Genomic DNA, 12,826 nt, shown 5'->3' on the forward strand with positions numbered 1-12,826 from the left:
AGAATCCCCTTATTAGACTATTTCTCTAATACAAAACTGTCAAGCTTTGAGTGAAAGTAAGTATGTCATTTCTTTTAAGACTGAAAAACATATTCCCCATAGAAGTTTCAGCTACTCACTCCTGCATGTTTTCCTGTCTCGCCTCAATATAAATCCCTTGTGACACTGACACATGTATGAATCGCCAGTTGGAACACAGACATGTTCACAACCATGGGTGACTGTTTTGCAGACATTTTTACCTTGGAATAATGAAAATTGTATTTAGCACAGTTAGCTAAGTAAATAAATTTCACAAAATATAAAAAATTTGGCTATGATTTTCTATGAAGGAGCTCACATTAAGCTGATTCTATAACAAGGACACAAATGGCACACTATGTTGCGTAGTGTGTTTCATTAACAGATCAGGAAGTACAAAACAAGATTAAATAACTTACTCCTGCAAGTTCTTCCATCTTCCCTCAGTATGAAGTCTTCATGACACTTGCAGACATAGGAATCACCGGTATTAACACAAATATGCTCACAGCTGTGGTCGACTGAGTTGCAAACATCCTTATCTGAGAAAAGTGGATGGGGTTTGTGAGGTGAGGCTTCTTAGGGAGAGACGGTATCTTTTTTAAACCAGCCCAAATAGTTGGAAATCACAAACATACACGTGTGCACTCACACCCACAACACTTAAAGGCCTCAAATAAAAGCATACTTTTATAGCTCAGGCTACTCACATCTACATGTCTTTCCATCTTCCTTCAGTATGAATTCTTCATGACACTGGCAGGTGTAGGAATCCTCAGTATTCACACAAACTTGTTCACAGCCATGGTCAACTGAGTTGCAAATGTCCTTGTCTGCAAACAGGAGAGTTGGTAGTCAGCACACACCAGCAGAGGCCTTGATTACTGAATGCGTAATTCATCCAATTAAGTTCCTGTGCTACTTACTTCTGCAGGTTTTCCCATCTTCTCTCAGTAGGAACCCATCATGGCATTTGCAGGTATATGAATCACCAGAATTAACACAAACATGTTCACAGCCATGGTTGACTGATTTGCAAAGATCTTTATCTGAAAACAGATGACAGCTTTTGCTGGTTAGCCCATTTCTACATGAGCACGAGCTGTAGATAAAGAGTATGTTGATAAATATCAGACTACTTACTTCTGCAAGTTTTTCCATCTTCTCTTAGCTGGAATCCCTCCTGGCACTTACAAACAAATGAATCACCAGCACTAGCACACACATGTTCACAGCCATGGTTGACTGATTTGCAAATATCCTTGCCTGGGAATAGTTAGATAATATTTACATGGCTTGTTAGTTAAATTTTTTTTTTTTTAAATAAATACAATGACTGGGGTATCAATCCCATGAGCAAAAAGAGATGGAAGCTTGAAAATTGAAAGCAAATCTCTCTCACACTAGTTAAATGATGGACATCTTAGCTTACATTGAGTATCTATTCTTTATCATCTGACCAGAACGTCATGGTTCGGATGACCTCCAACTGAAAATAAACCATTTTAGGATTAATCTGACTAGATTAAGGAGGAGGAGTTTACATTAAGAGCACTAAGAGTGAAATGAGGGAGTAATTTAGTACAGTCATTTAGCATAAATGCATGCTGGTAAAAACAAAACTAAGAAAAACACCACAGGACATGATTTAACCATAATTCTTGACATCCTTATATCAGTGCCAAGAGTCTGCATAAACAAAACCTGAAAGAACAGGAACTACTTATATAAGACAATAAACAAAATCTAACTGGATTGCTGAAAATTGATGCGAGGACTTGTATGACTGCGATGTTAAACCACTTGGTTAAAACCTCTTCAAAAAGGATAGATGGGGAGAAAGTGCAGAAGAAAGTGGAGCCATCTACCAGCATTCCCTTTTTCTTCTTCATGCCACACAAAAGAAATATCAGTTTCTAATGGAGAACTACCTTTACACAAAAAGTGGCCTCCTGAGAGCCAAGTTCAATTTGACTCTTGAGGTTTGTGTTTTTAGAAGAACTTCAACCTGAGCCAAATTTCTTGGGGGTCTCCTGCTACCAAAAGAAAAATTCCAAAAGCTACTACATAAGACAATATTCTAACTCAAAAATAATTATATTTAAGATATGGCAATCTAAACTAGATCTGGTCACAGTAGATAAGGGAGAAATTACAACATAAGTAAAAATTAGCATCTGCTTATACACAGCTGTGCACAACTCAGAAACATTTGTTTATAAACAGAATAAAATACAGACCAGCAGCAGACATGACTATTACTTCAGAAGGATAAATTTTACATAGCTGAAAGTAAGTATGAGCCAGACTATTTTGGGATGCAAGAGGGAAATAATAACAATAATAAAAACTGTCAATGATTGCACTATTTAAGGTTATTTTACTAGACACCCCCAAAAAGCCACCTACACTGGCTTGGCTTGGATTAACACTGGCTAGAAAAGGCTTCAGAACCAATTCTAGATGGGCAACTATCAAGTAACTTTCTTTCTGAGAATTCGCTTTGCTTCTATACTACTTAATATTTTTATGGACAACCCAGAATAAGCACAAAATAATAAAGTTTGTAGATTACTTCTGAGAGAATAGCAAATAAATATAAAGCAGCTGCTGATAAAAGGTAACATGAATCTTTTTGGATAACAGCAAATCATATGTATTTTAAAATAGCCAGAATTAAGGATATACATTTAGAAACAAAGAATGAAGGCTGTACTTACAGCCTTAAGGACATGGGACACCTGTAATTCTGAGAATCTTAAATAACTTTTGATCATGGTAGATAACTAATTGCATGTGAGTACTAGCAGAATATTTTGGTCAGAGACTAACACTGTCTTTTGTCAAGAAAAAAAGATTAAACAAAAGATAAATTATTTTTAAAATGATAGGTAGATTCAAATAAGAATTAGATGGGTTATTGTTCCTCTGTGGTGGATCCTGCTGAGTCTCCTATTAGAAGACTTTCTTTCACTGTGGTGCATCCACAAGGATGCTGATAAACAGCAGACGTTTTAGGGGAGCAAGAAGAGAGTTATAAAAAGATTAGAAGACATAAAAAGCCTGAAGGAGTTTCATTTGCTTATAATTTACAAAAAAACCCACAAACATGCTAAGAGGTTACAGAACAAGTTAAGTCATGATCTGCATGAATATAGACAGAAGAACACAGTACAGTAAAATGTAGCAACATCCTATGCTCAAGATTAAAACTCAATATACTTAATTTGGAAATGAATGTCCAGATTTCACATTTTAAAACCTACATTCCAACCTTAAACTTGGCTGATTTTTCTGAAATGTATCTTTAATTCAAACAATCCTTAATTCATACAAGTCTTATGGTCTATAGATAAAAATATTCTATTCTGGCTACTATGAACCAGTGAATAATATTCTAACAAGACAAAAAATACATTTCTTCTTTAATTAATAAACTACTTACTTCGGCATGTTTTCCCATCTTGCCTTAGTACGAATCCATCATGGCATTGGCAAGTGTATGAATCATCACTATTAACACAAAGATGTTCACAGCCATGACTGACTGATTTGCAGATGTCTTTATCTAGAAATAATTTAGATTTTATTTACTACAGTTTGATGAATAAGAACACTTCCAAAACTTTAAAGACTAAAAGTAGTAAACCCCTAGTAAACAAAGAATTTATTCTTCTTTTTGCAAGGAAAAATCTCCTATAAAAATAACTGCCTCTAAATAATATGTTTTTTCTGTAGATGTCTGAATATAATAAATATAGTAACATTAAAATAACTTACTTTTACATGTTTTCTTATCGTCCCTCAGTACAAAACCCTCATAGCACTGGCAAAGGTATGAACCATCAGTATTCACACAAATATGCTCACAGCCATGGTCAACAGAATTGCAAACATCTTTATCTGTTAAAAAATAAGATTTCCATATTTAAAATATATCTCCAAATGCACAGATTATAAAGAAATCTACTAAAAAGAAGGAAACTTACTTCTGCATGTTCTTCCATCTTCCCTCAGTGCAAATCCCTCATAACACTGGCAGATGTAGGACTCATCAGCATTAACACAAACATGTTCACAGCCATGGTGAACTGAACTGCAAATGTCTTTATCTGAGAACAGTTGATGATATTTGGTTGAAGAACATCTACAGCAAATGGATCATATTTTCTGTTTCCAGTTTGTTAGTTGATCTATTAAAAGACACTATTTTTGTCCATAGAGTCTCTTACAAGCATTTGGAAGGTCTAAATGTATAAATATATAAATACTATTCCTATATTATACATATGAAGACTACTCCTTTATCATGACAATAAACTCTTGTATTTGTTTGAATGCTTCTCAGATGTACATACTGTAAATAAAATTCTATGAGTAATTCTCAGAGTACTTACTTCTGCATGTTTTCCCATCTTCTCTCAGCAGAAAACCCTCATGACACTTGCAAACATAGGAGTCATCTTCATTAACACAAATATGCTCACAGCCATGGCTGACTGATTTGCAGATGTCCTGTCCTGGGAATGATTGATATCAATGTAGGTTTTGAATGAAAACATGTTAGAGAAATGCAGCTGTCAAAAGGAAGTTTGTTGCTTCTTTTCCAGTAGGAAGTAAAAAATACCCCTTTCCTTCCTTGTACATGCAAAAGTGTTCAACAGATACCAGTCACTCACTTCTGCAGGTCTTGCCATCTTCTCTCAGTACGAATCCTTCACGACACTTGCAGATGTAGGAATTGTCAGCATTAACACAAATATGCTCACAGCCATGGTTGACTGATTTGCAGACATTTTTACCTGGAAATAATTTAATATATAAAAAATTCTGTCAGTTAAGGGGAGTAAGTTCAAAGTTAGCTTGCTTTTAGTGTATCCTAACTTTTTGAGACAGGCAGAATCTGTCTGTGCACAGAATAACAAAAGAGGGTGATGTTGTGAAAGAGCAGCTAAGAATAAGAAGCTTTTAATTCATCATGGTAATACCTAGATGCCTTTACTTTTTTTCTGTAAGCATTTTTTAACAGCAGATGTTGATATTAGATATTATAGGGATTGCTGCTAGAAAATACTGAATGCCTGTGAGTTTTTCTGAGACTTATCCATGATTCTTCTTCACTTGGTGACTTATGCTATAAAAGTTGAGAAAAATTTGCTATTAGTTTTTTTCCTTGATATCTGACAATCATCACAACTGTGTAATACAGTCAAATTTGTAACCCAATTATGATATTTCTGTTGCAATCATCTTTATCCTATGCTGGACAAAATGAACTTTCCATTAATGTTGCAAGCGTCATACTGGGTAAGACTTTATAAACATTATATATTTTTGCCTTGAAATTTTAGAAGAAAATCACAGTTGTCCCAGCTCTGGATAGTTTTGGATCCACAACTGTCCAATTTCAGGGCTATTTTTTAAATGTCACTGATGTTTAGGATGTGATTCAGGTGCCTAAAAGTAGGCATTCAGTACTATTTCAGATGCCTCTGCATATTCAAGATATCACCATACTGCTGGCAAATATGACACCAAAGGGGAAATATGACCTCTAGAAATCCTTGAACATTTAGGCAATCCAATCCTACCTTACAGATTTCTTCTGTGTGTGTAATATTAGACTCTGAGTTGCTGAATAATAACTTACGTTTACATGTTTTCCCATCGTTACGGAGCCTGTATCCTTCAAAACACTGACAAGTATAAGATCTGTCACCATTTACACACAAATGTTCACAGCCATGATCACTTAGAGCACAATGGTCAACTCCTGCAGGAGCAATCAAAGTTATTTAAAAATTTAACCAATAATTACTCAATTATTTTTCATCTCTAGTATTTGCATTCCATATAAGCAAGTAAATATAAATACACTGAATTGCCTAAACAGGAATTCAATTTCTCATCCAATTATAAAGCTTCAATAAAATGTAAGAGGTCCTAGTGAGGTCCTAGGGGTCCTACTTCTCATTTACTTTAAGCAGAGTTGAGAACTCATACTTTTCTGTGTTTAACATAACTAAACAGAGTCCATGTCTGGATTGGATTAAAGTGGATTAAAAAAAACCAAAATATTTTGGCAATGATTTATATAAGACACTGGCAAAGACATAAAAGCTACCTTGTGAACATTCTTTAAATAGTCTCTAAATGGCCTGAAGTGAAGGTGGCAGTCCCCAGAACTCACTTGTGGACCTGACCCAGTTCCTGTGTCAGCAAGAAGAAAACTATCTCTCAGATGTCAGTGGGATTTGGCTTGGACTATTCAAGATTTTACAAAGAATTGCAAATGACAAGTACTATCAAATGTGGTCCACTTTTCATCTCAAATTTCCCAAGTGTTTCTATGTCATGTAAAGACATAGGGCTCCTCCCCACAGGGCAAACAGGACTTGCTTCTGTCTATTGGCTACACACATTTTTTTGTAATGAGTACTCAGAGTACAGATTTGGTTACCATTCAGGTGTTCCCTTAGCTTTCTTAAGATCCTTGAGCCAGTGTATATAATACTAGAACATCCCAGATGTTTTCTCACTAGGACTGGTGTATATTAAATGCTAATCCCTTCCTTTCAATTTATCTTTCAGGAAATTGCAAAGTGCCAAAACTCTCTTCATGGTAGCCTTAAAATTTTCATGAGGTTTCAACATCTCATCTAGAGCTCAGGAATAGAACAAATCTTTCCTAAATATATATGAGGATAGTGTTATAGGGTTAGCTATTCAAAAAATAGTTTATTGCACTCAACACCATTTTCATAGAATCATAGAATATCCTGATTTGGGAGGGACTTGCTAGGACCAATCAAAGTCCTACTACTGGCCTTGCACAGGACAGCCCCAAAACTCACACCATCTGCCTGAGAATGTTGTCCAAATGCTTCTTGTACTCTGCTGCTGATAGGTTTCCAAGTACAGCCTGGAGAAAAATAACTCAGGAATGAAAAATAGTCTCTTGTTACTAGGAAGGAAAACGGATTTTCCGTTTGCAAGTTGATAATCCTCCATTATTTGGCTGCTTCTAAATTTTCAGTGGTACTACAGATGAATATCTAAAAAAATTGTTTTTGGTAGACCCTATTGTTGTTACATGTGCACTAATCATACTTTTGTGTTACTGTCGGCCCCTTTCTAGAGAGTTGCAGTGGCAGACAGAAGCAAAGTCTGTCAAGGTATTGGATGGGGCTAAAGAGGTTAGTGTGGAGGCAAACACAAGGACAAATACAAAGGCAAATTGCCTTTGCTGCTTTGCCTCACTTCTCTCTAGATATTTTTTGTGACTGAGGACTTGAAGTTTGACTTCTCTTAAAACTTTGTGCCTGAGAGCAAGAAAAAGGGTGAACTCTGGAGCTCCTCCAGCTCTACAAGGTTGAAAGATAATGTACCTCCAAAATCTGGAAAAAGTGGACAGAGCACTCTCACCAAAGAGCTCCATAAAAAGTCAACAGGTAAAATGCAGTCATATTCTTTTTTTTTTTTTTGGCACTTTCAATACATTATTTTTTCAGCGAAGGAGGCCATTCAACTGTGTGTGAAATTGTATAAATTCTCAATGATCATTTGATTTATTAAGAGTGGAGGGCTGCCAGGACAACTGCTCACTTTTTAAGGGTTTCCATGCTAAATGTAAAGCTCAGTGTGGGCTCTCAGTTCTCCTCCTGCCCCAGGTAAGGTGGGGCACTTTGCCTTGGGGACACTGCTGTCCAGATGACCTGTCAGATACATTTGTCATGTGACTGAAAAACTGTCCTCAAACCTGGGGATGAATAGGTCTCCCAAAGCTTTTCTGAATATATGAGGACTAACAGTTATCTTGACAAATATTCTTTCCTAAATACTTTTTCTGTTTCTGCTTTCAAATAATTACTAAAGTATTACTGAAATGCAGACAGTAAGAATAAATTGAAGGTGAGTCTTTTTCCCTGTATGAAAACAAAATCCTTTCCCAAGGGAGTTGAAGTAAAGGATGTTCTTGCAAGACTCACGTGAGCAGGTTTTTAGGTCCTCATTGATGACAAATCCTTCAGTGCACTGACAGACATAGGAGTCACCTGTATTTAGGCACAGTTGCTCGCAGCCATGGTTGCTTTCAACACAGTGGTCCACTCCTATTGATTTGTGTTAATGATTGAAAAAATCACATTGGTGTCTTAGATACATAAACTATGACACTGTAGTTAGCACATGATGCCTTTGCAGAGCAAGGCAAAAAGATTAGTACAGCTTTTTATTTATGCAAGTATCCCCACCTACTTGAGTAACCTGAGTTAATTAACAACACCTAAGTGGAATTAATACAATACTACAATGAGTAGTCTAAAATACACGTGGCATATAGCAAACTTGGTGAAGTGCAGATTTCCTTTGCCAAAAATCACAACGTGATTGAACTAACACAAAGTGGAGAGAAGGGAGAATTCTGAAGCCCAGTTTGGTCTCACCCACAGAATCATGCTTTCCTTCTTTAAAAAGCAGGCCTCTCTCCTCTGTTCACCATTAAATTTTCACAGCAAATATGAGTATTAGTAATTTTTGAAATAGAAATTATGGCTTTCAGATTGTTTCATAAATTCTTTTCTCAACAGGATAAGAAATCACCAATTTAAAACTTTAACCAGCCAACAGGTTCAAGTAATTAAAGACTCATGGGGGACAGAGAGAAATTATGAGTGAGAGAGTGTCTTAACATGTTCCATTTCTTTGATTTTCCTATTCCTATTCCAAGTAAGATAAAATGGAATATGTCTTTTAAGTCTTGTATGCAACTAGTTGTGTGAAAGACAAAAGGTGGGGGAAGGGAGAAAGGTGTGAACTGGGGGTTTAAAAAATACATGTCCTCACAGTGGACAGCAAAGCTGTAGGGTGAAATACATGCACTTGCACATGTACTATACAATTTGCTGTCTCTGTGAGTTTAGAAAAAGGACATTTTAGGAAAAAAGCTTTGAGCTTCCTCATAGTGTTTTACTGCTGGTTTGTTAATGGCTAGTTTTAGTTATATAGGCCCAAATCACTTTAGCTTGAATTGATCAAAAGTAGTGGAGTTCCCTCAGACACACACACATAGTCTCGCATGTCTCCTTTGCAAATCATTTACAGATGTGAACAGACAAGTCTTCAACAATTTGTTTACATTAAAAAAAATCTGTACTTAATATTAAATCACTTATTTTAAATATTTCTGTTTATTGGTTTATTTCACTAAGCAACGAGTTTGCAGTAATTGGTCCAGATTTGCCATTATGCACAGAGAGACAATGTAGACTTGAACAAATGAAGCTGAGGTGTCAGTTTCTACTAGCTAAAGCAAGTTCCAGCTGGAACCTCCTCCTTTTTCCAAGAGTTCACATCATCATGAAGAGGCTTGTGTAACTTCTCAGAGCACACAAAAAATGTGGAAACAAAAAAAAAGAAAATACCCATATTCTCTGTGAAAAATTACATCTGTTTGGCTCCATCTTTTCAATACAAACACCCACACCAATATGAATTTTTAACGTTTAAATATTTGGGGGTCTCCTGCAGAATTTTGTAACACACTCTTTTGAAGAGTGCAGTAATCACAAAGGTGCTAATTACCAGGCTTTGGAAATCATTATAACTGTAAATGTTGTAATCATATGTGCTTTATTACATGTGTAAAAAAAAGCTGGGGAAAGGATGAGGAAGGCTCAGTGTTTTTACAAACAAGGAATGTCTTTGGATATATTAATTTTTAGAAATTCAACTTGAGAGAGTCTAAAAGTATAATTGTCAAAAGTTGCAACTCATCCAGGTTACCTTAAATATGCCTTTATCACAGTTTCTTTAAAAGTGATTATTCCCTGTCCTACCAAGTGTTTTAAAAAACTTCAGTGACTGAGTATTCCTTTGGAAAAGTAGGTTGTAACTACATCGGGGAAAAATGCTGCCAATGCTTTAGGTGATATGTATGCAAAATGGTTCTCTGCAATAAAACTATCTTCTAAAACTGGGTGATGCCAAGTGGGCAGTGCTATGGGTTTCTCTGGGGAAATACCAATCCTTCATTCAGCAACTTTCTTCTGAAAAGGACACTTCATTGAATGGATCACTGAAGGTGCAAACACAGAGAAGAGATGGGTCTCTTCACATCCCCACATAGCAGCATAGAGCAGCAGGAGGTGTGCAGGTTACACAGCCCATAGCAATGATATGGGTGTTCAGCAGCAAGCACTGCCTTCGTGTTGCACAGTGCCTTTGAGTGAAAGGCTGAACACATTTCCCCAGTTACTCGGATTGGAGAAAATGATGCTTTAGTTCTCTGTTGGATCAGGGATCTCACTATAGCATTACTTCACTAGGCCTGGCTTCTGGTGAACTTTGCAGTAACAGAGGTTTGCATGACTCAGAAGCATCTCAAAAGGGACCCAGGAGTGTTTTCTCACTCTGTTCACACCTCTCCCTTGCAGCAAACTACAGATACATGCAGTTCATGAGACACACAATGCTGCATGTATCACCATGGTGTTCTTGGGTGTATCTGGGATTACATTTGCACACAAACAACTCTTCCATGTTAACACATTCGTGTTCACAGTCATGCTGACCTAAAGCACAGAAGTTTAAGAAGTTTACTTCTGTGGAGAGAAAAACTGAAGCCAGCCATAAGGGCTTCTAAAGTAGAGTGGCTTAGAAAAACTCACTTTTCTCAAACAATACTGGATTCTGTGCTCTGGACACCTACTAAAGCTGACAATGAGATGAGGATCTGCGAGCAGACTGCAAACACTCAGCTATGTAAGGCTTCACTCTGAACCCCACAGATCTCCTCCTGTAGTCATCAGAAGTCACATGTGGTGGTGAAGGAGGAATGCCTGGTGCTTGTCACCACTCACCTGCTGTCCCTGATTTCTGAAAAGGGCATATAGGCAAACATTCTGCTTTATTTCACAAGCTTAGCTAACATGACCCTTGTTACAACAAGATTTGGAATAGAAGCCTAATCCTGGAAGCATCACCAGATTTGCAGCCAAATCCAAAGCCCCATAAGGAAAAATACCCCAAATGGGAATTACAATTTGCCTTGAAGTTGCAATTACGTCCTTGGCAATAAATATTTTATACGATTCTGTTCTTTTGCTCTATTGGCTCTATTTGCTCTACCAAGGCTATTGAATCTATAAAAACCTGAATGTATTAAAATACCATATAGATAATAAAAAGCAGAATAGCATGGATTACTTTAAAAGCAGCATTGTGTAGACAGAAATGCTTTGTAAGAACATATCTTTAGGACTGAACAAAACTACAGTTTCAAAACCAGATACATTTTATGAGTGCCTAGAAATAGAATTAGATTGCTCCAAACAAGTTTATTATTCATAAAATATCAGTAGTACAATTTTCTCCCCCCAACAACTGAGTCACGAGATCAGCTATTCCATTTTGCTGAATATCTTCTCTCTAAACTTTAACACATCACAGTAAAAATCTGCTGTGATTCCAGGCCTCCAATCAAAAAGAGCTGTAACACTAAGTCATTCTAAAGTAAATGGCATGTGTGACTGGTTTATAACACTGACATTGCTCATGCTGTTTTTACAATTTTTTTAGGAAACTTTCGTGTGTGACTCTAAGATGATTTTGGTACCTGTGTTGTCTGTTCAATACATTTCCAAGCTGATGAAATGCATCTGTCCTTGGCTAAATCAACTGGATAAAACAAAGTTATTTTTTTTTAATTTCAAAGCTGCTCATGTCTTTACAAGCCAAGGCCAGAAAGTTTCAGAAAAGTAATGAACTTTAAGTAATTTTTGTTCCTCCATTAATCCTCAGGTTTTCATAAAAGTCTTCAAAAAATGTCTAATATACAAAGTAATCTACAAAACAGAGAAATGTATACATTCTCAACATGATTCATTCAGTTAAAATTCAAGTTTATAAAGAAACATTTGTTTCAACCTTAATTACAGAGAAAACTTCCATCCTTTCAGAAGGGAAACAATTCACTCAGGTTCAAGAAATAAAAGCAGATGAACTTTATTATGTCCAAAGGATTACTCACTTTTGCATGTTTTCGTATCTGGATTAAGTCTAAACCCTTCTTGGCATTGACAAAAATAGGAATCATCTGTATTAACACATTCCTGTTCGCAACCATGGTCCTGAAGAGAACAATAGTCTGGTTCTAAACAACAAAAACATTTGTGCCAGTGAGTAATACAATTTCTTGGAAATAAACTAGGTAAAAATGAGTTATTTTCTTTTCTTTTGCCTTTTTTTCCCCCTTAGGCACCATTTTGGCATTTTACCATATTGTTTCAAACCATGAAAATAAAATGCTTCCTTTTTTCCAAATATCTGCTATACTGATGTACACCTGACATATACTACAAAGAATTATTACAGAACACAAATAGTTCATGCATTAGAGAAGTTAGAACCTTAAATATTTCTTAACATTTTGCAGCTAAGCCTTATACATTTGCTCATCAAAATTGCCTCTACTCACTCAGAGCATGTTAGACATGATGTGTAATAAACACACAAACATGCTTTTGAATGCTGTTTATTAGATCATAGCAGGACAAACAGGTCATCAGGAGTGTGGGTGTTTTTAACAAATATGAGTGCTTGCTTCACAGTCCTTCCACTTGAAATGCCCATGGAAGAGAAGATGAACAGTCTAGAAACAGCTACCATTGTGGATAAAGTAACTTAAAAAGGACAGCAATTGTGCACTAAGCACTGAGATATTTCCCCTATAGAGTTTATCATTATTGATGAAGTCAATGAACCTGACATTCACTTAGATGCAGTGTCTGCCCATCACTTAGTTTTG

General features: G+C 36.3%; 1 protein-coding gene across 2 annotated transcripts in view; it reads right to left on the minus strand.

The window, feature by feature from the left end:
• MATN2 (matrilin 2) overlaps positions 1-12,826 on the minus strand; it is a 68,303-nt gene that overhangs the window by 13,598 nt on the left and 41,879 nt on the right. For both annotated transcript variants that reach the window (XM_077187649.1, XM_054636076.2), the window contains exons 7-19: positions 12,050-12,172; positions 8,010-8,132; positions 5,672-5,794; positions 4,701-4,823; positions 4,419-4,541; positions 4,011-4,133; positions 3,802-3,924; positions 3,467-3,589; positions 1,165-1,287; positions 948-1,070; positions 732-854; positions 441-563; positions 120-242 (exon numbers count right to left, since the gene is read on the minus strand). In XM_077187649.1, coding sequence (XP_077043764.1) covers positions 120-242; positions 441-563; positions 732-854; positions 948-1,070; positions 1,165-1,287; positions 3,467-3,589; positions 3,802-3,924; positions 4,011-4,133; positions 4,419-4,541; positions 4,701-4,823; positions 5,672-5,794; positions 8,010-8,132; positions 12,050-12,172 — 1,599 coding nt within the window. The remainder of the gene's footprint in view (positions 1-119; positions 243-440; positions 564-731; positions 855-947; positions 1,071-1,164; positions 1,288-3,466; positions 3,590-3,801; positions 3,925-4,010; positions 4,134-4,418; positions 4,542-4,700; positions 4,824-5,671; positions 5,795-8,009; positions 8,133-12,049; positions 12,173-12,826) is intronic.

The sequence above is a fragment of the Agelaius phoeniceus genome, chromosome 1 (assembly GCF_051311805.1).
Source record: "Agelaius phoeniceus isolate bAgePho1 chromosome 1, bAgePho1.hap1, whole genome shotgun sequence".
Taxonomy (NCBI): domain Eukaryota; kingdom Metazoa; phylum Chordata; class Aves; order Passeriformes; family Icteridae; genus Agelaius; species Agelaius phoeniceus.